Source organism: Chiloscyllium plagiosum, unplaced genomic scaffold (assembly GCF_037043375.1).
Source record: "Chiloscyllium plagiosum isolate Xiang-an unplaced genomic scaffold, Cpla_swu_hap1 HiC_scaffold_36, whole genome shotgun sequence".
Lineage (NCBI taxonomy): Eukaryota > Metazoa > Chordata > Chondrichthyes > Orectolobiformes > Hemiscylliidae > Chiloscyllium > Chiloscyllium plagiosum.
In genome coordinates, this window is record NW_028270174.1 from 42348883 (window position 1) to 42376039 (window position 27157).

The following is a 27157-nucleotide window of genomic DNA, read 5'->3' on the forward strand; positions in this document are numbered from 1 at the left end:
CGACTTTCGTATCATCCGCAAACTTGCTCACCCAACCTTCTAACCCCTCTTCCAGGTCATTTATAAAAATGACAAACAGCAATGGTCCCAAAACAGATCCTTGCGGAACACCGCTAGTGACGGCACTCCATGAAGAAACTTTGCCATCAACTACTACCCTCTGTCTTCTTCCATCCAGCCAATTCCTAATCCAAACCTCCAACTCACCCTCAATGCCATATCTCCGTATTTTCTGCAGTAGCCTACCATGGGGAACCTTATCAAACGCCTTACTAAAATCCATATATACCACATCTACCGCTTTCCCCTCATCAACCTCCTTCGTCACCTTTTCAAAGAATTCAATAAGGTTTGTGAGGCACGACCTGCCCTTCACAAAACCATGCTGACTATCCTTGATCACATTATTCCTATCCAGATGTGCATAAATCCTATCCCTTACAATTCTCTCTAAGACTTTGCCCACAACAGAAGTGAGACTCACCGGCCTATAGTTATTAGGGCTATCCCTACTCCCCTTTTTGAACAAGGGAACCACATTTGCTATCCTCCAGTCTTCTGGGACTACTCCTGTAGACAAAGAGGACATAAAAATCAAGGCCAATGGCTCTGCAATCTCCTCCCTTGCTTCCCAGAGAATCCTAGGATAAATGCCATCAGGCCCAGGGGACTTATCTATTTTCACCTTTTCCAGGATTTCCAACACCTCTTCTCTACATACCTCAAAGCCATCCATTCTACTTATTTGTGCCTCAGTATTCTCATCGACAACAATGCCCTGTTCCTGAGTGAATACTGAAGAAAAGTATTCATTCAGTGTCTCCCCAATCTCTTCCGCCTCCACACGCAACTTCCCCCTACTATCCTCTCCTTCACGCTTTTGAAGGGGGGAAAAAAACTAACCCAGCTAAGCTTACACTAACTGCTTCCGGGTCTCGGCTGCCCCTCTGCTTGCCGTCACTTCCTCTGCTGCTCCCGCTCTTTCTGTGAAGGAGAGAGAAAACAAAACACCGATGCCCGCTACAGGTAAGTAATTTTGAAAAAAACTCTTACCTTAGCTGTAGTCTCCCGGGTTCACCTCAACTCGGCCGCTGCTCCCACTCAAATGACCGTTGGTGGTGAAACAGTGAGTATTTATACTCAGTTCTCCTTCCCGGCTGCCCCTCTGCTTGCCGTCACTTCCTCTGCTGCTCCCGCTCTTTCTGTGAAGGAGAGAGAAAACAAAACACCGATGCCCGCTACAGGTAAGTAATTTTGAAAAAAACTCTTACCTTAGCTGTAGTCTCCCGGGTTCACCTCAACTCGGCCGCTGCTCCCACTCATATATATATGTCGGTTGAGTGAGTGGGCAAAGGCTTGGTAAATGGAGTTGAATGGAGGAGAGTGTGAAGTTTGACACTTCAGTCGGAAGAATCAAATGGCAGACTGGCATTTGGAGAAAGTCTCCAAAAACGTGCAGAGTGATCTGAGTGACCTTGTGCATGAAACACTAAGTTAAGCCTGTAGGTCCAGCAAGTAAGAAGGCAAATGGAATTTTGATCTTTACTGCGAGAGGATTTGGAGTTAAAAACAGGGAAATCTGTTACAACTGTACAGATTATTAATGAGGCCGCAGCGGGAGTATCCTGGACAGTTTGGTCACCATCTTTTAAAAAAGGAGAAACAGGCATTGGAAGCTGTTCAAAAGAGTTTTATAAGTGATTCCTGCAGGGGTTGACTTCCCCAGACTGTCTAAATGGTTAGGCCTTTATCCATTAGAGTCTGGGTATCTCTGTTGATGCCACCAAACACTCTCAGTAGACCTGTGTGTGCACAATATCCCTGCCAGTACTGCCAGTGATGTCATTCTGCCTGCTCACTCATGTTGATTGCCAGCAAGTTTTTTTAACTGTTATGAGACCCTGCCTTACAGTTCGGAAGAAGGAGGGGTGCAAGATTGTGAAGGGGCTTGGCATTTTTGATGTTGAAAAGAAGTGTCTATTCATGGCAGCATCTCAAACTAGGGGGTGCAGTTGCAAATAAGGGAACACTCATTTCAAACTGAGATGCAAAGGACTTTCTTGACCCAGAGGGTAGTGAAGGTGAGGAATTCTCAATCCCAGTGAGTTGTAGAGACTAGATCACTGAAAGCATTTAGACAGGAGGAAGATTTTTGAAATCTCAGGTTGTTGATGGCTATGTTGAGCTGGCGTATGAAAGAGGGGTTTTGAGGCCATGATCTTGATGAATGGCAGGAAAGGCTTAAGGGCCTCAATGGGCCTACTCCTGTTCCTATTTCTTGTGCTCTTAATTAAAGTAACCGGATTGGTGGATCTTCTCATTCGAAGTCTAATACAGAGAAATTATACAATAGGCCACATCTAGAGCAGGGTAAAACAAACTGAATATATATTGTGAACTGTGAAATAGTGTGTCTGGAGAAAGACAGAGTACTCTTTCCAGCCTCAGTCATAGCAATGGGTGTTTGTCTAGTATAATTCCCATCTGCCATGTCTCCTGTTTTTACACCTTACCACTCCCGGTTCATTCCCAACAACGTAAACTTCCAGCCACATGAATTATTACTTCAGTTCTATAATTATGTTCCTGAAACTGGTGCACATTCATTGTTTGAAAGGCTGTTCTTACTTTATTTATTGTTCTCTCTAGTTTATCCAAGCATGTCTCAGTATATGTAATAAAGTACTGACTTGTGAACTTAGTCATGAGTGTATGAGGTAGACTATGGGACGGACACAACTGGTACTATAATTTTACAAATTGTCAGCACAAATATGTGATTTTTTAAACACTTTAAGACATAGCCTGTGCTTTGGAAGAACAGTGAGAAGGAGTTACATTGGTCTCAAAATGTTAACTGTTTCTCTCTCCACAGATGCATCCAGACCTGCTGAGTTCCTCCAGCACTTTCTGATTGACTCTCAGATCTCCAGCATTCACAGTATTTTGCTTTCGTGTAATTAATTTCTAGTTTCGACTTGTGAAGAATTGAGGGAAGTGATTGCAGTGGTGTAAGGTATTGAGCAGGTACTGCTTGTAGCTTGGAATGAAACACGTAGACAGCTTTGCTCACAATTCATTATAACTTTATTGATTGTACATGAATATTTGAACATATAATTCATGTGGATAAAAAGTGAACAGATAGCATTTGAAGCAGATATTTTCCATCATCCAGGATGGATCAATATTTGACAGACTCATATCAGGAAGTAGACAGTAATATGATTTCTCTTCCCTTTGATATATGTCTAATGTCAGATCCTTTGTTCAGATGGGAAGCTTCTGCCAGAATCAGACAGGAGAAATTACGTTTCATATAAATAATGCAGGTGTGATGTTATTTCTCATTTTCCTTTATTTATTGTTTATCCTAGTTTTCTCTACGTTGTATTCAGTGTACATGTAATAAAACACTGACTTGTAAATTCAATCATGTTTGTATGCAGTAGACTGGGTGACAAATACAACTGGAACATGACGCATCTCATTTTCCATGTTGCCGCCATGCGACCAATGAGGGGAATGTTCACATCCACTGTCTTCAGACTGAAGGAACGAGGAGCATTACTTTAAATTTCCTATTAGTGTAAATGTTATGGATAGGGTTGTGACGGTGAGAGATGAATAGCAAGGGTAAAAATTGCTTGTTTGTTGCCTAAAACAAAACAGAGCAGAGTGTTTGTTGGTAATTCCCAATAAAAGCAGATCACTTAGGTCAGAAACACTGCACAGCTCAGATATACATGTGCCTGGATCCTTCAATGATTGGCAATCACTGTCAGATTGCTGTTCCGCTTGACATGTGACTAATTTGACACATTGCTTGTTTGGTCCTCTGAAAGCAGCTTCTCCAAAAATGTGGAACCTAACCTTGTTTGGAGAGCTCTATCGGATTACAGTCAAGTTAATTGAAGAGAGTCCACATGCCTGTTTTTACACGACTGGCTGAGGTATGGTCATGCCATCCCGTATTCCCAATTCCTCCCCTTCCGCTGGATCTGCTCCCAGGAGGACCAGTTCCACCACAGAACACACCAGATGGCCTCCTTCTTTAGAGACCGCAATTTCCCTTCCCATGTGGTTAAAGATGTCCTCCAACGCATCTCGTCCACATCCCGCACCTCCGCCCTCAGACCCAACCCCTCCAACCGTAACAAGGACAGAATGCCCCTGGTGCTCACCTTCCACCCTATCAACCTTCGCATAAACCAAATCATCCACCGACATTTCCGCCACCTCCAAACAGACCCCAGCACCAGGGATATATTTCCCTCCCCACCCCTTTCCGCCTTCCGCAAAGACCGTTCCCTCCGTGACTACCTGGTCAGGTCCACGCCCCCCTACAACCCACCCTCCCATCATGGCACCTTCCCCTGCCACTGCGGAAACTGTAAAACCTGTGCCCACACCTCCTCCCTCACCTCTATCCAAGGCCCAAAAGGAGCCTTCCACATCCATCAAAGTTTTACCTGCACATCCACTAATATCATTTATTGTATCCGTTGCTCCCGATGCGGTCTCCTCTACATTGGGGAGACTGGGCGCTTCCTAGCAGAGCGCTTTAGGGAACATCTCCATGACACCCGCACCAATCAACCACACTGCCCCATGGCCCAACATTTCAACTCCCCCTCCCACTCTGCCAAGGACATGGAGGTCCTGGGCCTCCTTCACCGCCGCTCCCTCACCACCAGATGCCTGGAGGAAGAACGCCTCATCTTCCACCTCAGAACACTTCAAATCCAGGGCATCAATGTGGACTTCAACAGTTTCCTCATTTCCCCTTCCCCCACCTCACCCTAGTTCCAAACTTCCAGCTCAGCACTGTCCCCATGACTTGTCCGGACTTGTCCTACCTGCCTATCTCCTTTTCCACCTATCCACTCCACCCTCTCCTCCCTGACCTATCACCTTCATCCTCTCCCCCACTCACCCCATTGTACTCTATGCTTCTTTCTCCCCACTCCCACCCTCCTCTAGCTTATCTCTCCACGCTTCAGGCTCACTGCCTTTATTCCTGATGAAGGGCTTTTGCCCGAAACGTTGATTTCGAAGCTCCTTGGACGCTGCCTGAACTGCTGTGCTCTTCCAGCACCACTAATCCAGAATCTGGTTTCCAGCATCTGCAGTCATTGTTTTTAACCTCTGAGGTACGGTCATGTTTAAATGTCCAGTGGGAATGTCAGTGAATGAGTGAATAGAGAAGTGAATGAATGAGCAGATGGGTAGGGTGATAGGGTGAGTGAAAATGTGGGTCAAGTAAGTGGGAGGGTGGGTTGCTAAGCTGGCAAGTAGTAGAATGGTAGGTAGTAGGGTGGCAGATGTATGCATGGGTGGGTAGAGAGACAGGTATTGGCTGTGTAAGTTGGATGGTCGGTATGATGGTAGATTAGTGAGTGGATGAGGGTTAGAGATAGTCAGCTTGGGTTGGACCACGAAGCGAAGTCAGGTTTGAGGCTAATCAGGTTAGTCCAATGGGGTAATCAGGTTTTGGGGCTAGTTAGGATTTGTTGGGGAGTTAGTTAGGTGGTTGAGGGGTCGTTGAGCCGGAAGTGTTGGTAAGTGAATTAGGGGAAGTAACTGGGTGTATTGTGATGGTACTGAGGACATGGAGATGAGTGTTGGGCATTGGTCAGTGTGAGCAGGGTCTGTTCTCTAAGTATCAAGGAGTTAGACAAGGTTTTATTCTAGCTAACATTCCCTGAATAATTATCCAAATCAGTACTATCAGGAACTATCTGAAGCGTCAAAATCTAGTTCAGAGTAAGAGACTTAGTTGAAGATCATGAAGACCAGGGATATTACTCGTCTGGAGTTTGAGCTTCCTGGGCAACTTTCATGAAGGTCAGTGCATCAGGACTACCATAGGGTTCCAATAAGCTTCATGAATCATGTGTCCAGCCTCCAGTGATCTAAATACCAGAGGGTCAGGACCCTGATATTTCCACTCAATAAATACCCCATGATTGTCAATGAAATGACCTAATCATGGGAATGAACTTGCGTTTAGCACCTTACAAATGGTTGAATTTTGAATCACTCCACTTAATTGAAGTTGTGGTAAAGCCAATTCCAGGAAAATCATTTGGACGGTCTCATTTATCTTTCTTGCTTTTTGAAACGTGACCATTCAGCTTAAGCATTTTAGTAATCGTCATCAAAATATTTGAATTTAGCAATGAGAGTTGAGCACATGTGTAGGGATGGACTTTAGACGTAGTTGTATATAATGAATTATAATATATCAAAAAGTAATTTCAGTTTAATTAATAATGCAAAAAGCAGTACACATAAGTTCATATGCTAACAAATAAACATGTCTGCACTATTTGTGGAGCTTATTGAGAAAACCTTGCAGCAAATGTGTGACAGTAATTTAATAGTTCAAATTTCAAACATGGATTAAATAGAAAAAGATACCAATCCAGCTACTGATTAATCTTTTATACTCAATGTCCTTCTTGATCAAGTTCCAGTTGCGCTGGATATAGTTTAATTAAGTACAAATAATGGAACCGCCTGATTCAAATGCAGTTTCACTGTTTTATAGACTTCATCTGTAAAGAAATCAAAACGTGTTTTTCTCTTGTTAGCGAAAATGAAAATCGGCAATTTGTAGAATGGAAGATTGACTTAAATTGAAAAGATTGTTCAGAGAACGCGAGAGTTTGCTTTTCAGATTCTTGCAAGTTGCGATACGTTTCCTGACCCATCCTCACTATGAAGTACAAATAAAAATTAAATTATTAAAGTACATTATGGATATGTAAGTGCAGAAATATTTCAGAAGAAATAAATCAGAGCTATCTGATTTTCTGGTAATGTATTATACATTCTAATTTTATTTTGAAAAAGTTAATGATTGTCTTAAAATATTGCACAAAAGTATTTTAAGCACATATTAATCTATTACTAAAGCAAAATAAGTCCTCAAGGAACTTCAAGAAAGGAAACCAACCAAGCTTACGAATCAGGGACATATGATCTCTATAGTATGGTCAAAAAGTAATACCAGTTTAAGTAATAATGGATAAAGGAATACTCATAAATTTGCATGCTAACAAATAGACATGTCTGCACTGTTGTGGATATTTGATAAAACCATGGATGATCTTATTATGGTCTTAATTCTACAACTTGACTCACCCCTAAACCACTGACTCCTTGGTCAATCAAGAATCTATCTCATTTGATTTAAAAATATTCAATGACATTGCCTCCAATTCTTTCAGATTAGTGACCCTCTCAGACAAAAAAAACCCTCCATATTTCTGTCACAACCAGGGGACCACATTTTTTGAAACTGTGTCCCAAAGTTCAAGTCTGTCCTATAGGATGACTCATCCTTTCAGTGTGCACCCTGTCAAATTTCCTCATGATCTGACATGTTTTAATAAGACCATCTCTCATTCTTGTAAACCTCAGTGGATACAATATCAATGTGTCTAGACTTTCCTCAGAAAATAAATCTTTCATCCCAGGCAGGTAGGATTGCAGAAAAGGAAATGGTGACATTTTGGTAATATCACTGGATGAATAAGCCTGAGACCCATGCTAATGATCCGGGATACCAAGTACATGGTAGTTTTTGAATTCAAATCCTAAATTGTTAATGGTGACCATGATAACTATCAGTGATTGTTGTAAAGACCCATTTGGATCACTAATGCCCTTGGGAAGAAACTGTGCCATCCTTACCCAATGTGACTGCAACCTGTTTAAACCTAGCTGTCCCTTGAAATGACCTAACAAACCACTCAGTTCAAGGGTAACTTGGCATGGACAACAAATACTGGCACCACCCACATCCCATTAAAGAAAAAACAGAACTGGTCAGATGAATGCAATTAGACGCTTTCTTGAGGTAAGGAGACCAAAACCGTAGCCAATGTTCCAACCAATGTTCCCTCTGAGCTGTTGACAATTGGAATCATTACGCCAATTGACTTTTGATTTCAGAAGTCACAACAGTGTACAAGCCTTGGAGACCTGCACAACCGGTAAGAAGATTGCAGGGAATGCTGGTTCCAACTGGACACCAATGAATGTAATACATATGATTAAATTTTCAGGTATTGCTTGAATTACGTTGATTTATTTTTTGCAAAGTGGACTGTATGTTAGAATGCTGCTCCCCTTTCTGTTAGGCAATAAGGCATAACGCCAAAGGTGCAAGCATTATCCTCGACAAGATCAGACGGGGCCCCTCAATGGTGAACATCTGTGAAAATGTGAAATGCTATCAGCGTGGAGAGGCCTGAGCACCACCGAGAACCTCAGCACTCGAACCCAGCCAATCTGGGTGAACAAATCAAGGTGCTGTAGAATCCTGCCTGCTGAGGCTTAACAACTTTCAGCCAGCACTAAAGAACGAAGCTATTTCGAGGTGAGAGATAACTGGGGAGGACCATCGACCCACAGCACATTAAACGATGGTCTAGCATTTCGTCTGGATTGTTGCTATTTTCTGGCACTAAAGCCCCCCCACATACTGGGCAGAAAGCAGCCCCACCCACCAAAGGTAATATTTCTAAGATCCTGTGCTTCTTCACTGCTTGCCCAGAGCTGCAGTACTCCTGCAAATTCAGTTTGTCTGCACATGTTTTGGAAACAGGTTTTGCTGCATTTTCACCATTGTTGCTCTTTGCTTCAAAAGTCATTTAGCTCCAATTACAGGTAGGTCAGGCAGCATCCGAGAAGGAGGAGAATCGATGTTTTGAGCCTGATGAAGGGCTTTTGCCCGAAACGTTAATTCCCCTGCTCCTCGAATGCTGCCTGACCTGCTGTGCTTTTCCAGCACCACACTCGCGACTGTGATCTCCAGCATCTGTAGTGCTCACTTTCTTCCAGTCACAGATAGTCTGGGAGTGCTGCCTATGGGAATAGGGAATAAGGGGAGAGATCAGAGGGAAAAAAGGAAAAGCTGCCAGAGAAGAGGGAAGGGAAAGGATTGCAGCACTCAGGTTACCTACCCCACTTCACCGTCTGCAATTGGAAGCTTGATTAGATTAGATTAGATTACATTACAGTATGGAAACAGGCCCTTCGGCCCAACAAGTCCACACCGACCCGCCGAAGCGCAACCCACCCATACATTTACCCCTACACCTAACACTACGGGCAATTTAGCATGGCCAATTCACCTAACCTGCACATCTTTGGACTGTGGGAGGAAACCGGAGCACCCGGAGGAAACCCACGCAGACACGGGGAGAACGTGCAAACTCCACACAGTCAGTCGCCTGAGGCGGGAATTGAACCCGGGTCTCTGGCGCTGCGAGGCAGCAGTGCTAACCACTGTGCCACCGTGCCGCCCACACGGCGACAGCTGATTCAGATGCCGTTTACCTGAATCTATGGGAGTAAGTCTCAGAAGGCCACAACCCCCATCTGATCTCAACATTGGGAACTCAAAGCCTGTGGGGAAAATTCAGTCCCTTGTTGCTTCACATTGTCCCTGTTTTGTGCCATTTTACTGGGCGAGAAAAACAATTTTCTTACCCCTGCTGCTTAATCATGATGCAAAAATTGAAACTTACTCAGAAAGTTCGGTCAGTTTTTCTGCAGAAGCTTGTTAATTAGCTTCCTCACCCAAGAAGCTGTGTGATCCAGACAAACTCTTCGCTCAGTTTTAAGTGTGACTCTGAAAAGAAGAAGAATTGAACAATTATTTCAAGTTCTCCATTATATACTCACAATGTCAATAAACTCAATTGCTGTGCTTTTTTTATCCTGCAACTTGTTTGTATGTTTTCACTGAGGGTAAGGCAACAGAAATGGAAAATGCTGGAAATATTCACCAGTTCATGTGGCAAAGGTCCAGCTGTTTCAATGGAAAGAGCATCATGGCAGCAACATGGAATACACTTTGGGAAGATGCAGAGTTCCCATCACAGTTGACCTCACAGGAACCCCTGGAGAAGTTGAAACTTTTGATGCACAATTACCTGGTATCAGGAACCCTCCAAAAATGTCTCCAACTTCAAGTGACAGTCAGAGTGAATTCAAATGGATCTGTCTCACTTACTGAATGATTATTCAGAAAAAGGGAGAGGCTTAACGCCCTTTTTATAGCCAACTATAAATCTCCAATCATTACACTGACCCATCCACCCGATTACTTCCCTCCACATTCAACAGATACCCAAACCTCCTCCTCAAACCCAACTTGCCTCCCGACTCAGCACAGACACCTAATCCTCACTCCATGGACCTGACTTTCCCCAGATCTGTCACCCCCCCCTCCCCCCACCAATCCAACCACCAACTCTCCCAGACCTGACACATTCTCCTTGACCTGATTACTCCAGATCTGATACTTTCCAACAACCTAGCACTCAATTCTGAAAACTTCCCAGTGTACCCAACATGTTGCCCCATCTCGATCTGACATTCACCACCCCCCCACCTCCAGACCAACCCGAAACCCCACCAACTTCCCAGGGATTTATCCAGCCCTTGGATATGAATGGCACTCCCCCACCTTCTATCACACAAACTCACTCTCCCCCATCATCCCGATCCACAGCTACCAATTCCAGCAGATCCACATTCCGCCACAACTGTCCACTTCCACTTTGCATTCCAGAACCTGACCATCTCCTAAGCCCAATGAAGCCAACAATTCCTGATGCTAACCTCCTCTAAGACTTCACTCACCTCATGGTGCATGGATCACCCATAAATCTGACACTGGTCATCGCTCACCTGGTAACCTGACTTCGAATAATCTGTCATAAATCTGTCACCCTGCCCCCTCAGACGCTCCCAGACTCCCTATCCCCCACTTAACTTACACATTAAAGATAAGTTCTTCTTCAAAGTTAACCTGCTCACTGGCACTCAGTTTGGGTTATAGCCTTTGTCGAAACATGAACAAACGAGCTGAATTCAAGAGGTGAAGTGAGGGTGACTGAAATTGACATCAAAGAAGCATTTGACTGGCCATGACATCAAGGAACGAAACTGGTGTTCGAAGCGAAAACTCTCCACTTGTTGGAGTCATACCTGGCACATAAGGAAGCTAACTGTGGTTGTTGGAGGTCAGTCATCTCAGCTGCAGAACATCACTACAGGAGCTCCTCAAGGTCAAACCGTCTTCATTACTGAAGTTCCCTCCAACATAAAGTCAGAATTGGTGGTAGGCAATCATCAGATTACAACACTCATCATCGCTTGCATCCCCTCAGATACTAAAGTGGATCATAATCATATGTGCAGCAAGACCTTGGTCACAGGCTAGAAGTTCTGCAGTGAGTGGACAGCATGTATAAAGAGTTGGTCATACTACAGCTCGAGGGACCAGAGGAAAGAATGGAAGGGGTGACCACCAGGCAGTCAAAGAGGAACAAACAAGCAGAGCAGGAGACCCCTCGGCTCTCACTCACAAGATGGCTTTCCTTCTTGGAAGGTGATGAGGGCACAGACAGAGCCAGAAGCAGCCTGGCTGTACAAGACAGGAGACAGAAGAGAGCGGGAGCGACAGTGATAGAGGTTCATCATTTCGGGGAACAGTCAGGCACACCTGTGACTGCAATGTCACTCCAGGATAGTGTGTGACCTCGCTGAAGCCACAGTCTAGGAAGCCTCTAACCAGCTGTAGGGTGTCATGAAGGGGAATAGTGCTAAACAGAGGTTGTGGTAGACATTGATACCAATGATACAGGTAGAATGAAGAATGATTAAAAAGCAGGAGATCAAAGGTTGTAATCACCGGAGTACACCTGGTGCCACAGGTCAACAAGCACAGAAACAGAGCAGATGTTTTAGATTCCTGAAGGACCAGCGCTCCGAACGTGACTGCTTTCAAATAAACCGGTTGGAATATAACCTGATGTTGTGTGATTTTTAAATTAGATTCCTGGGCCATTGTTAGAGAAGATGGGACCTATACAAGTGAAATGATCTGTATAAGTGGAATGGTGCATACAAGTGGAAGGTCTATAGAAGTGAAATGGTTCATAGAAGTGGAATGGTCTATACAAGTGAAATGGTCTATATAAGTGGAATGGTCTATACAAGTGGAATGGTCTATATAAGTGGAATGGTCTACACAAGTGGAATGGTCTATATAAGTGGAATGGTCTATATAAGTGGAATGGTCTATATAAGTGGAATGGTCTATACAAGTGGAATGGTCTATACAAGTGGAATGGTCTATATAAGTGGAATGGTCTATATAAGTGGAATGGTCTATATAAGTGGAATGGTCTATACAAGTGAAATGGTCTATATAAGTGGAATGGTCTATACAAGTGAAATGGTCTATACAAGTGGAATGGTCTATACAAGTGGAATGGTGTATACAAGTGGAATGGTCTATATATGTGGAATGGTCTATACAAGTGGAATGGTCTATATATGTGGAATGGTCTATACAAGTGGAATGGTCTATACAAATGGAATGGTCTATATAAGTGGAATGGTCTATACAAGTGGAATGGTCTATATATGTGGAATGGTCTATACAAGTGGAATGGTCTATATAAGTGGAATGGTCTATATAAGTGGAATGGTCTATATAAGTGGAATGGTCTATATAAGTGGAGTGGTCTATATAAGTGGAATGGTCTATACAAGTGGAGTGGTCTATATAAGTGGAATGGTCTATATAAGTGGAATGGTCTATATAAGTGGAATGGTCTATACAAGTGGAGTGGTCTATATAAGTGGAATGGTCTATACAAGTGGAGTGGTCTATATAAGTGGAATGGTCTATATAAGTGAAATGGTCTATATAAGTGGAATGGTCTATACAAGTGGAGTGGTCTATATAAGTGGAATGGTCTATATAAGTGAAATGGTCTATATAAGTGGAGTGGTCTATACAAGTGGAATGGTCTATCTATGTGGAATGGTCTATATATGTGGAATGGTCTATATATGTGGAATGGTCTATATAAGTGGAATGGTCTATACAAGTGGAGTGGTCTATATAAGTGGAATGGTCTATATATGTGGAATGGTCTATATAAGTGGAGTGGTCTATACAAGTGGAATGGTCTATCTATGTGGAATGGTCTATATATGTGGAATGGTCTATATATGTGGAATGGTCTATATAAGTGGAATGGTCTATATAAGTGGAATGGTCTATATAAGTGAAATGGTCTATATAAGTGGAGTGGTCTATACAAGTGGAATGGTCTATCTATGTGGAATGGTCTATATATGTGGAATGGTCTATATATGTGGAATGGTCTATATAAGTGGAATGGTCTATACAAGTGGAGTGGTCTATATAAGTGGAATGGTCTATATAAGTGAAATGGTCTATATAAGTGGAGTGGTCTATACAAGTGGAATGGTCTATCTATGTGGAATGGTCTATATATGTGGAATGGTCTATATAGGTGGAGTGGTCTATACAAGTGGAATGGTCTATCTATGTGGAATGGTCTATATATGTGGAATGGTCTATATAAGTGGAGTGGTCTATACAAGTGGAATGGTCTATCTATGTGGAATGGTCTATATATGTGGAATGGTCTATATATGTGGAATGGTCTATATAAGTGGAATGGTCTATACAAGTGGAGTGGTCTATATAAGTGGAATGGTCTATATAAGTGAAATGGTCTATATAAGTGGAGTGGTCTATACAAGTGGAATGGTCTATCTATGTGGAATGGTCTATATATGTGGAATGGTCTATACAAGTGGAATGGTCTATATAAGTGGAATGGTGTATACAAGTGCAGTGGTCTATATAAGTGGAGTGGTCTATATAAGTGGAATGGTCTATATAAGTGAAATGGTCTATACAAGTGGAGTGGTCTATATAAGTGGAATGGTCTATATAAGTGGAATGGTGTATACAAGTGGAGTGGTCTATATAAGTGGAGTGGTCTATATAAGTGTAATGGTCTATATAAGTGGAATGGTCTATACAAGTGGAGTGGTCTACACAAGTGGAATGGTCTATATAAGTGGAATGGTCTATACAAGTGGAATGGTCTATATAAGTGGAATGGTCTATACAAGTGGAGTGGTCTATATAAGTGAAATGGTCTATATAAGTGGAGTGGTCTATACAAGTGGAATGGTCTATATAAGTGGAATGGTGTATACAAGTGGAGTGGTCTATATAAGTGGAGTTTGTCTATATAAGTGGAATGGTCTATATAAGTGAAATGGTCTATATAAGTGGAATGGTCTATACAAGTGGAGTGGTCTATATAAGTGGAGTGGTCTATATAAGTGTAATGGTCTATATAAGTGTAATGGTCTATATAAGTGTAATGGTCTATATAAGTGGAATGGTCTATATAAGTGTAGTGGTCTATATAAGTGAAATGGTCCATATAAGTGGAATGGTCTATATAAGTGTAGTGGTCTATATAAGTGAAATGGTCTATATAAGTGGAATGGTCTATATAAGTGTAATGGTCTATATAAGTGGAATGGTCTCTATAAGTGAAATGGTCTATATAAGTGGAGTGGTCTATACAAGTGGAGTGGTCTATATAAGTGTAATGGTCTATATAAGTGTAATGGTCTATATAAGTGGAATGGTCTATACAAGTGGAGTGGTCTATACAAGTGGAGTGGTCTATATAAGTGGAATGGTTTATATAAGTGTAATGGTCTATATAAGTGTAATGGTCTATATAAGTGGAATGGTCTATATAAGTGTAATGGTCTATATAAGTGTAATGGTCTATACAAGTGGAATGGTCTATCTATGTGGAATGGTCTATATACGTGGAGTGGTCTATATAAGTGGAATGGTCTGTACAAGTGGAGTGGTCTATATAAGTGTAATGGTCTATATAAGTGAAATGGTTTATACAAGTGAAACACCCTGAACAAGTGGAAAGGACCAGAATGGGACCAACATCCTTGCGGAAAGATTTGCTTATGCTTTTGGGATGAGTTTAAACTAGTCCAGCAGGGCAGGGCTCACAGTGCATTCGTTCAATAGTAACAGCATATCATAGAAACGGAACCAGGCAGAGCCCATTCAGCCGTGTGATGTCTTAAAGGAGTGTAATGAGGATGAATGGCCACTAATGTAAAGCAACAAGTGTCATAGGCAATGCAGATAAGTTAAGGGGATGGATTAACATGTGAAATTGCAATGTTTTTGCCATCACAGAGACATAGTTAGAGTCATAGAGTTATAGAGTAATGCAGCACGGTAACAAGGACTTCAGCCCAAACTGACCATGGTGCCCACTCAGTGAGTTCCAGTTGCTGCACTTAGTCCATCTCCCTCTCAACCCTTCCCATCCATGTACCTATCTAAATGTTTTTTAAACATTGCTATTGTACCTGCTTTACCCACTTTCTATGGCAGCTCATTGCATATACCCACCACTCTCTGTGTGAAGAAATTGCCTCTCAGGTCCTTCCTAAATCTTTCCCCTTTCACGTTAAACCCTGCCCTGTAGTTTTCAATTACACAAAACTGGAAAAAAGACCAAATGTATTTATCCTATCTATGCCATTCATGATTTTATACACTTCACTAAGGTCACCCTTCATTCTCCTATGTTCCAAGGAATACAGTCCTATCCTGGCCAATCCTCTCCCTATAACTCAGGCCTACTAATCCTGGTAATAGCTGAAAATGTGTTGCTGGAAAAGCGCAGCAGGTCAGGCAGCATCTAGGGAACTGGAGAATCGACGTTTCGGGCATTAGCCCTTCTTCAGGAATCAATAAGGAATCAATTATTCCTGAAGAAGGGCTAATGCCCGAAACGTCGATTCTCCTGTTCCCTAGATGCTGCCTGACCTGCTGCGCTTTTCCAGCAACACATTTTCAGCTCTGATCTCCAGCATCTGCAGACCTCACTTTCTCCTCAAAGATTAATCCTGGTAATATCCTTACAAATCTTCTTCTCACTTTTCCCAGTTTTACTATGTCCTTTCTTTAACAGGGTGACAAAAACTGTACCCAATACTCCCAAGTGTGGCCTTACCAATGACTTATACAACAGTAACATAACATCCCAACTCTTCTACTCAATGCCTCAACCGATGAAGGCCAACATGCTAAATGCCTTCTTCACCACCCTGTCTATCTGTGGAGCCATTTTCAACTAACTATGTATTTGTATTCCTAGGTCCCTCTGTTCCACAACACTCCTCAGGACCTTACCTTTTACTGTATAAGTCTGATTTTGGTTTTGACTTTCCAAAGTGCAACACCTCACACTTATCATATTGAATTGCATTTGCAAATCCTCAGCCCACTTCCCCATCTCATTAAGATCTCTGTTCCTTAGTACCATCTCCAGAAACATTGCCTACCACTGATGTCAAGCTCACTGGCCTGTAGTTCCCTAGTTTGTTTATGCTACCTTTCTTAAACAATGGATCACCTTTAGCCATCCTCCTGACTTCTGAAGCTTCGCCAATGGCTAAAGATGAAGCAAAAATCTCTGTATTGGTCTCTACAATTTCTTCCCTAGCCTCCCACAACATCCAAGAATGGGCTTGATCAGGCCCAGGGGATTGATTCATCTTAATATGCTTTAAGGTTGCAAACACCTCCTGTCTGGTAAATATGTATGCAGTCCAAAACACCTCCACTTGTTTCCCTTATTTCCGTAGCATCCATGATTCTCTCCTCAGTAAACACTGAGGAGAAATATTCATTAAAAATCTTCCCCATCTCCATTGGATTGACATATAGTCAGCCACGCTAATCTTTAATCTCTCCCTAGCTACCTTTTTATGCTGAATAGAGCTATAGAACCTCTTCGGATTACCTTTAATCTGGTCGACCAGCTCCATCTCATACCCACTTTATGCTCTTGTGATTTTGGTCTTATCTCTGCTCCTACACTATTTATAGTTGTCAAAGGGATTCACTTGAGCATGAAAGCTTAAAGCTTCTTCTTTTTCCTGACCAGAACCTCAATATCCCTCGCCAACCAGGGATCCCTGAATGTTGAGGAAGGGACAGGATTGGCAACTCAACATTCTGGACCTTCAGGCAGGACAGGGGGAGGATCAAAAATGGGTTTTGCAGTAGAAGGCAGAGGGTGGGCAATAAGATATAGGAGCATAATTACACATTCAGCTCATCGAGTCTTAAATGCCATTCCATTATGGCTAATATATTTCTCAACCCCATTCTCCTGCCTTCGTCATGTAACCCTGACTAATCACGAACCCATCTATCTCAACTTTAAACACACTTAAGGACATGGCCTCCACAGCTTCCTGTGGCAATGTATTCCATAGATTCACCTGAAGAAATTCTCCCTCATCTCAGTATGAAACGTTACCCTGTGACTCTTCCCTCAGGTCCTAGTCTCTCTTATTGGTGGAAACATCTTTGTCGTGTTCATTCTATCTAAGCCTTTCAGCATTTTCTAAGTTCCAATGAGATGCCCCCCTCATCTTTCTAAATCCTATTGAATACAGAACCAGAGTCCATAACTGGTTCTCATATGAGAAGCCCTTCAATTCCAGGATCAAACTCCTCCTGTGGGGACCACTTCCAATGCTAGCACACCCTTCCTTAGATACAGGTACAAATCTGCTCACAATATTCCAAATGCGGTCTTACCACAGTCTTAAACAGCCTTGGCTGTACATGCATGCTCTTGTATTTTAACCCTCACAACATGGATGCTAACATATACCTTCCTCATCTCAAATGAACCTGCATTCAAATCTTAAGAGAATATTGAACTAGGATTCCTAAGTCCCTTTGAGCTTCAGATTTCCAAACCATTTCTCCATTTAGAAAATAGTCTACACCTCTGTTCTAGGAGAAAGTGAGGACTGCAGATGTTGGGACTCTCCTGCTCCTCGGATGCTGCCTGACCTGCTGTGCTTTTCCAGCACCACACTCTCGCCTCGACACCTCTATTCTTCCTATCAAAGTGCATAATCCCACATTTTGCCACATTGTCGTCCATCTGCCACTTCTTTGACCATTCTCCTAGTCCAAATCTTTCTGCAGCCTCCCTGCCTCCTCAACACAACTTATCTCCCCACCCATCTTTGTGTCATCTATAAATTTGGCAACAATACCCTCAGGCCCTTTGTCCAAATCTTTAATGTATAATGCGAAAAGTTGTGGCCTGCAGTTCTCCTTAGTCACCAGCTGCCATCCTGACCAAGATCCTTTTATCCTGAACTGTCTGCCTGCTGCCAGTCAGCCAATCCTCTATCCATGCCCCAACACCATGGGTTCTTATCTTATTTATCAGCCTCATGAGCAATACTCTGTCAAAGACTTCTAGAAATCCAAATAGATCATGTCCACTGGCTGTGCTTCATCTAACTTGCTTGTTACCTCCTCAAAGAATTCAAACAGATTCGTTAGGCTGGTTTCTCGTAGTGTACCACAAGGATCAGTTCTGGGTCCCTTAACGTTCATGGTGTACATGAATAATGTAGTTGACAATTTGAGGTTGATAAATTTGCTGATGACACAAAGATTGGCCAGGTGGTTAATAGTGAGGAAGGAAGGAGAGGATATGTACGGGATTGGTTGGATGTGCAGATGAGTGGCAGGTGGAGTTTTACCCTGATAAATGTGAGGAGGTCCAATTTGGAAGAAGTAACAATCAAGTGAGTACTCAGTGCATTATGGGATGTTAGGAAGCTCAGAGGAACAGAGGGAACTCGAGGTGCTTGTTAACAAATCCCTGAAAGTGGCAGGAGAGTTTAATAAGGTTGTTAAGATGGCAAAAAGGGCACTTGCCTTTATACGTCATGGCTTAGAATTTAAGAGCAGGGAGGTTATGTTAGAGCTGTACAGAACTTTGATTAAAGTATTGCTGGAGTACTGTGCAGTTTGGTCACCACACTATAGGAAGGATGTGATTGCACTGGAGCAGATGCAAAGGAGATTCAGAGGAATATTGGAGCATGTCAGCTCAGAAGAGAGGCAGGATATGCTCAGGAAGGATCACAGGTTCTAAACCTGTGATCAATACCACTTCAAAGGATAAGGGTAGCAGATGCATGTGAACACCATGACCTGCATGTTCCCTTCCCAGCCACACCCAATCCTGACTAAAAACTATACCACCCTTTCTTCACTGCTGCTGGGTCAAAATCCCTGAAGCAAACCTTCCTAACAGCATTTTTCACACACCTAGCCCACACCAACCCTTACGACAGCAATTAAAGAAAACAGCTCACCACCACCAGGACAGTTAGGGGCGGTCGAGCCAATTATTCTCACATCCCATCAATTAATTCTAAAACAACTTCCTTTCTCTCAGTGACTGTGAAAGTGGCTTCATATGTTTTGGGCTTTCATACGCATTTCAGGTTGATTATCTTTTATCAGTCTGGAAAATGAATAAATTTTCCCCTTCCTCAGAGATAGAGAAGGAAGGAGGAGAGATTAGAACAGAAGTGAAGGTTTGTGAGCGAGTGGAAGGCGTGTGATACCAATTGACAAAAGAGAGTGACAGTGCAAAACAAAAGTGAGTACAAACAGGACGAGTAAATCAGAAAATGTGCTCCATGTCTTTTGTTAAAACTGTTTACAAGGTCAGTGTCAGAGTGGGAGCAGGACAGAGAATTACAATGAGAAGTCATATTTTTCCAATTCTGATGGAAGGTGCTTGATCTGAAACACTGAGCAGGATTTCTCAATTTCCAGTGGGATGAGGCAGTTCATGACCCCAACACCAACAACATCCACCCCCTCAACCATTTAGCACAGAGGGTGAAGTGTTAACCAGCCAATCAGTGGCTGCCCACAAGGTAGTCAGTTAGTGCTGGGAACGTCATTGTGCAGGCCTGGATACCCAGCGTGAGTGTCCTGATGCTGGGACCCAGAAATCAGGAATGACCACCTATTGGATGACACGGTGGTGTCGGGTTGGGGGCAACTTTCTGAGAAATCCATGTTTGGTGACAGCACTCTCGGAAGATGGCAGCACCCAGGACAGAGCCTAGAGCAGTGCAGCTCTAGCAGCACGAGCATATTTTTACATTTTGTGGACGTTTGTGCCATTAGTGTCTCATTCAGAACTTTTTCCAAAGAGGAAATAACATCTGGGAAGAGCCATTCCATTTCCTTTCTGAATAAGAAGTGTTGAAGCGATATATTCTATTTATTCTATTTGTACTTGTATTTCCACCAGGCTGAAAGTCCATTATTCCACATGATGGAGGGAGTGGATGCTTGTGGATGTGGTGGGGATGGTCGCTGGTGATTACACAGTGTTCAACACTGTTCATGACTTCTCAGATACTGAAACAGTCCATATCCAAATGCAACAAGATCTGGACAATATCCAAGCTTGGGCTGACAAGTAGCAAGTAACGTTCACGTCATACAAATACCAGGCTGTGACCATCTCCAATCAGGGACAATCTAACCATTAATGTTACCGTCACTGAATCAACCTTGTATCATCTTTGGAATTACTGAAATTCACTGAACTCATTATATAAACATAGTGACTGCAAGAGCTGGTCAGAGGCTGGGAATACTGTGACTCCCCAAAGGCTGTCCATCATCTACAAGGCCCAAGTCAGGAGTATGATGAAAAATGTCCCACATGCCTCGATGGGTGCAGCTCCAACAATACTCAAGAAGTTTGAGACCATCCAAGTCAAAGCAGCCCACTGGACTGGCACCATATCCATAAACATCCAGTTCCTCCATCTACTCAGAGAAGCTATGTACAAGATACCCTACTGAAATTCACCAAAGATCCTCAGATCTCCCCTTCCAAACCAATGAACACTTCCATCAGAAGGACAGGGTCAGCAGAAACGGGAACGCCACCAACTGCAAGTTCCCTTCTAAGTCACTCACCATCTTGTCTTGGAAGCATATTGCTGTTCCTTCACTGTCACTTGGTCAAAATCCTGGAATTCCCTCCCTTAGGGCATTGTGGCTCAGCCCACAGCAGGTGGACTGCAGTAATTCAAGAAGGCGACTCACCACCACCTTCTTAAGGATAACTCGGGACGGACAATAAATGCTGGCCACATCCTCCTAATGAAATCAAAAAAAATTCCCAGACCTACTGAGTACTTCAATGTTTTTCTGTTTTCATTTCAGATCTTCAGCATCTACAGTGTGATTTTCTGTCAGTGGAGAAGGGAACTTGCTGCATTTCATGTCAAAGAGTCATAGCGTCATAGAGATGTACAGCATAGAAACAGACGCTTCGGTCCAACCCGTCCATGCCGACCAGATATCCCAACCCAATCTAGCCCCACCTGCCAGCACCCGGCCCATATCCCTCCAAACCCTTCCTATTCATAGACCCACCCAAATGCCTCTTAAATGTTGCAATTGTACCAGCCTCCACCACTTCCTCTGGCAGCTCATTCCATACATGTACCACCCTCTGCGTGAAAAAGTTGCCCCTTAGGTCTCTTTTATATCTTTCCCCTCTCACCCTAAACCTATGCCCTCTAGTTCCGGACACCCCACTCCAGGGAAAAGACTTTGTCTATTTATCCTATCCATGCCCCTCAAAATATTAACAATGTACCAGAGAACCCCAGTACAATACAAGCCATGTTACATAACTGAATTCCTGTCTTCATTATAATCCCTAAGTCAGCCCCCAGAATATGTAGATTCTTGTTCTTGATCTAAAAGTATCATTGTTTATTTTGTACTCAGACATTTACCATTCTCACTCAAGCAAATCCCAACCGAGCTTTATGGCCTCCTTCCAGAACTTTCCAACTTCCAATTGTTAAGCTTTCCTGCCTTGCTTTCCTTTCCACACTCGATTGCTTCATTTCTCTCCATCTTGTCCCAGTCCCCACCCAATGATTCAATATCTTGGTCATACCCCGAAATGGCCATGATCAATAGTAAAATAAATACATTAACATTATAAATACCACAATGAACACAAACAGGTTGTTTAAAAATAAGACTTACATCACTTCTACATGTGGACAATGGGGAGAAGCTGGAATTATATCAATATCTCTCATTAGCCTTCGATTGATTAAGTGAGATGTATTATTGATGCATTGACAGCGTGGATTCACTAATATAGGTATCCTTCCTGCAGATACATCTGTAACAAAGAAGTATTACAGACCATTAAGGATTATAATAAATTTAGATTAGATTACTTACAGTGTGGAAACAGGCCCTTCGGCCCAACCAGTCCACACTGACCCGCCACCCACCCATACCCCTCTATTTACCTCTTCACCTAACACTACAGGCAATTTAGCATGGCCAATTCACCTGACCTGCACATCTTTGGACTGTGGGAGGAAACCGGAGCACCCGGAGGAAACCCACGCAGACACGGGGAGAATGTGCAAACTCCACACAGTCAGTCGCCTGAGGCGGGAATTGAACCCGGGTCTCTGGCGCTGTGAGGCAGCAGTGCTAACCACTGTGCCACCGTGCCGCCCACTAAGTATTTTAGTTACACTTATTTTTCTGCTTTTGAGGAAATACAGGAGTGGAGTTTTATTATAATGTCAGGAATTGCCAATTCAACGTCACAGTCTTGCCTCCATTCTGGCACTGCGGCAGACAGGTCAGATTCCTATCTCTCAGAGGACAAGATAACCTGAAATGAGAGAAAATGTAGGCCAATACTGAGGCCGATAGGTTGAAAGATCTGCCTTTGTTCGCAAAAGAATTGTTCCATTTGTGGAGATCAGCATAGCCCTCAGCTTCTGATCTATTCCCATTCACCCACCTCAGCCCTTCACTTCTACATGTTATCACCACATACCCATTACCCTGTTCCCCAGACACCCATCATCACCATATCCCATCCCTCCCCACCCTCTCCTACTCTCAATCCCCCAGACAGCTCACCCAATATCTACTTTACAAACACAAGAGCAGAAGAACATAAGAAACAGGAGCAGAGGCAGCCATCCGGCCCATCAACCTTGCTCCACTATTCAATAAGATCAAGACTGATCTTTTCATGGACTCAGTTCCTCACCTATCTACTCACCGTAACCCTTAATTCCTTTACTTATCAAAACTCTATCTTTGTCTTAAAAACATTTAATGAGGTAACTTCAACTGCTTCACTGGACAGGCAATTGCACAGATTCATAACCCTTTGGATAAAGAAATTCTTCCTCAAACCAAATTCACAAGACTACAATAGCATTACAAAGTCTTTGAGAAGCTCATAAGTCTGTCAAAAGAAGTAAACTCAAATTTCCCATGGCAGTTGTGCCGACAGACTCAGCAGATTGGAAACCAATAGTAATTTTCAAGGCAGCCAAGTCATCAAACCCATATTTCCCAAGAAAGCTGTTGTAAAGAGTACATTAATGCTTTTGAAGTCTAACAAAATCTCAAACTTTGATCAAGCTAACAAACTGCCATACTCAGCCAATGATCGGCAAAGACTGAAATGTTTAGATACCTTTTAAACTTTTCAGCAGCCGCACAGGTAGCTGAGCTGATATTCAAAGAAGGCATGAATACTCAACCAACTGTCAAAACTTTTAAATGGACAAACAGATGGCTGAGCTAATCTGTTACGAATGAGTGAGAACAAAGGGGTATGTTTCAACTGTGTGAACTCTGTTTCTCACATTAGACTAGCCTTTCAATGTTGAACACTTCAGAATAGCATTTTATTCAATGATAAACGAGCCTAAAGCATCTGAATACTTTTCTATCTTTACCTTTGCTCTTCCACTTATTGTTGGAAGGGACAGTCTGGCAGGCACTATTTAATAGTCACGAACTATTTCCATCACAGCACTGTCCTCACTAACTATAGAAAACACAGATATAACTCAGGGTACAGCATTATCATGAGGAATTGTAAAGGAGACAATAACCCTTTTACTCAACTTTTATACAGTTCCTGTCTTCAATCTGTGGCCACTTGCAGTTAAGATTTAGAAAGGTTTTCAAAATACAGTCACTTTGCTTAAAACTGCATAACTTCTGAAATAGTTATTTCCAAAACGACAGCAGAAATTTCAGTGAAGTAATATGTAGGGCTTAACAAGCCCCCTTTTTATACCACTGAAACTTGCCAGCACTGAAAATAAGGACAGGACCTTCACCTTTGCCATTTATTAGCCATTTTTCAACTCTAGTACTTGCTGTTCTGAAATGGGAGTGCAAAGTTCAGTCCGTACCATGCTTTGAACACAAACCCTCTTCTTTCTTCCCTAAGGAGTTGTCTCAGGGATATGGTCACCCATTGTATTTTATATAATGGCTTGATGCCCAGCTAATTTCACACTCAAAGAAAATCCACATTCTTTTAATATTCCCTCTTACTGATTTCTTGTTTTATGTAACTTGTGCATTTAAAACCTTTTTTTTTCCCAACAGGATTATCCCAAATGGGACAACTTGTGAGCAGCTTGAGCAGTACATTTTGAGCTTGCTCCATTAAACACACACAAGGATGCAGTCACACATTGGTTAGGCCACTGTTGGAATATTGTGTGCACTTCTGGTCTCCTTCGTATAAGAAAGATGTTGTGAAACTTGAAAGGGTTCAGAAAAGATTTACAAGGATGTTGCCAGGGTTGGAGGATTTGAGCTATAAGGAGAGGTTGAATAGGCTAGGGCTATTTTCCCTGGAACGTCGAGGCTGAGGGGTGACCTGATAGAGGTTTATAAAATCATGAGGGACATGGATAGGATAAATAGACAAAGTCTTTTCCCTGGAGTGGGGTGTCCGGAACTCGAGGGCATAGGTTTAGGGTGAGAGGGGAAAGATATAAAAGAGACCTACGGGGCAACGTTTTCACGCAGAGGGTGGTATGTGTATGGAATGAGCTGCCAGAGGAAGTAGTGGAGACTGGGACAATTACAACATTTAAGAGGCATTTAGATGGGTATATGAAGAGGAAGGGTTTGGAGGGATATGGGTGTTGGCAGATGGGACTAGATTGGGTTGGGATATCTGGTTGGCATGGACGGGTTGGAGCAAAGCGTCTGTTTCCCTGCTGTACATCTCTATGACTCTATCTATTCAAACACAAGCATTCATACACACACACACACGCACTGTGGGGTATGGCATGGGTTAGCATGACACTAGGCACACGGACACATAAGAGGTAAAAACAATGACTGCAGATGCTGGAAACCAGATTCTGGATTAGTGGTGCTGGAGGAGCACAGCAGTTCAGGCAGCATCCAAGTAGCTTCGAAATCGACGTTTCGGGCAAAAGCCCTTCATCAGGAAACCCGAAACGTCGATTTCGAAGCTACTTGGATGCTGCCTGAACTGCTGTGCTCTTCCAGCACCACTAACCCAGAACATGGACACATAAGTAGGCCGCTGAGCCATAAGTTGGCCACTTGACACACACAATAGCTGCTAGACCACAATATGGAGAGAGACAGCAGAGCAAACATAGACACTGCCTGGGACCACCAGAATGCCACCCCAATGCACTCACAACCTGGTTGATTAGTTTAAGGGGAATGGGGGAGAGAATACACAAGAGTAGTGTATACTGCCTGCTGAAGTGTCTCGGTCCAGCCAACACCTTTGACAGAAATGCTAACTGTTTGATACAGACTCAATACAAAGTGCTAACATCCAGGGCTGCAGTAATTGTCCTTCTCAGGAAGAATGATTAGTGCCCACTACTACGGTAATGGAATTCCCCTCAGACACTGAAATTGACAATGTCTGTGCTGAAACTGACAACGACCGTGCTGAAATTAACAAAGGCTGCGCTGGAACTGCCAATGATTGCATCGAAGCTATCAATGACTCTGCAATGTAAACAACAAACAAACTATTTTGCAGAGACAAAAACCTCACTGACCTATTTTATTACAAAATGTATAAAAGTATCTTGACATGTGCTCTGGGTTGAGAGAAGAATCACAGCTGCCCACTGTGCTGTTGGTATCTCTCTTCCCGGAGCTCCGGTATTTCCTTGTGCAATAAACTCTGTCGTTGAACCCCGACTCTGACTCAGAGGCTGGTGATTTTCCCCACAACACATACACATATACACACTCAAGTATCCACATGTACATTCATCCCAACACACATATTCATTCATGCACTTGTATAGCACTAAACTTCACTTCCAGGCTGATCAATAAAATGGGAAATGGCATGGGATTCCCAACTGAGTAGTTAGGTGAGATGAGGAAGTAGCAGTTAAAGGTATAGTAGAACTCTAAATAACATCTTACCTTTTGTAGTTATCAGATATAGCAGAAAGAGAGAGATAATAATGCCAGGAGCTTTGCGGTCCATTGTGATGTTGCTGTATGATGTCCTTTCCTTTGCTATTGGGCTGCTGTAAACTTTGCCTCACTCCCAACTGTTCTGTTTACCTTGAGTCAGACTTTCTTAGCTTCAGTACAGAAATTTGTGCAATCTTTAAGGCAAAACTAATAAACAAAGCGTTAATTATTAACTGATCAGATGAAAATTCTTGTTTACCAGTCAAACAGTCAGTGAAATTAAAGCCTTCAAGTTAATAACACAGACCACATCAATCTCTGACTACATCAAGCTCAAGGTAAAGGAGGGTTTCAAGCTTCTTTTCCTGTCCCTTACCAAGGCTGTTACTTCCTCAGAACACCCTAAGATTTGTGTCCAACTTGACTTCCTTTTCATAAATAAATGTTGACTGTCTAAAAATAGGATTAGCAAAGTGCTGGAACAAGCCAGGGCAGCGTATTCAAACAAAATTAGGGTGGCGGGACTAGAGTTTACCATGTGAAATTTAGATGGGGAAAGATGTTAGGAAGGGACAACTGAAACTTGAAGTCTGTTCTATGTCAGATATGCTAAAAGTTGGAGGATACAAAGCCAGATGTTGCTTGGGCCTTATCTTGTGTCAGAGTTGCAGTTCGAGCATGGCTGATGGCTCTTACATTGTGCAACAATGAAAATGCCAAAATATTTATTCCATCCGGGAATTCACACAAGATGACAGGATTGAGAAAAGGGGCAGTGAACTTTTATTGCAACAACAGTGTAAAGAATGCAAATTGTCTGCTCAAAGCCTTAAAAAAGTGAGACAGTTACTGCCAAACGTTAAATAAAAATTAAGCTAGCTAATCATTTTCTAACTTGGCAATATTTGTAACATTAATATGTTGGTATTATAAAAACTGAAACAGTTTCACATTATGCCTAAATGATTTAAGAGCAGCAGCAGCAATAACAATTACAGCACAGAGATAAGAGAAATATAAATATCAATAAACAATGTCAGCATTTAGACGATGATAAGCAGATAAACGTCAGCAGCCTTGTCCCCT

General features: G+C 42.6%; 1 protein-coding gene across 3 annotated transcripts; it reads right to left on the reverse strand.

Moving 5' to 3' along the window:
- Window positions 1–3064: 3064 nt before the first annotated feature.
- On the reverse strand, window positions 3065–26621 carry LOC148139937 (interleukin-8-like). Of its 3 annotated transcripts, none has more exons than XR_015753358.1 (5): window positions 26607–26621; window positions 26078–26278; window positions 21839–21980; window positions 9543–9646; window positions 3065–6721 (listed from the first exon to the last, which is right to left on the reverse strand). XR_015753358.1 is itself a non-coding variant. In XM_087980121.1 (4 exons), exons 1-3 carry the CDS (start codon window positions 26139–26141, stop codon window positions 9556–9558), a joined length of 297 nt encoding a protein of 98 aa, XP_087836247.1. In that variant the 5' UTR covers window positions 26142–26235; the 3' UTR covers window positions 3065–6721; window positions 9543–9555. The 3 variants fall into 3 exon arrangements, 1 of the variants encoding a protein (XP_087836247.1); XR_015753359.1 differs by lacking the exon at window positions 26607–26621 and adding an exon at window positions 26379–26393; XM_087980121.1 differs by lacking the exon at window positions 26607–26621 and having other exon boundaries at window positions 26078–26235.
- Window positions 26622–27157: the final 536 nt, after the last annotated feature.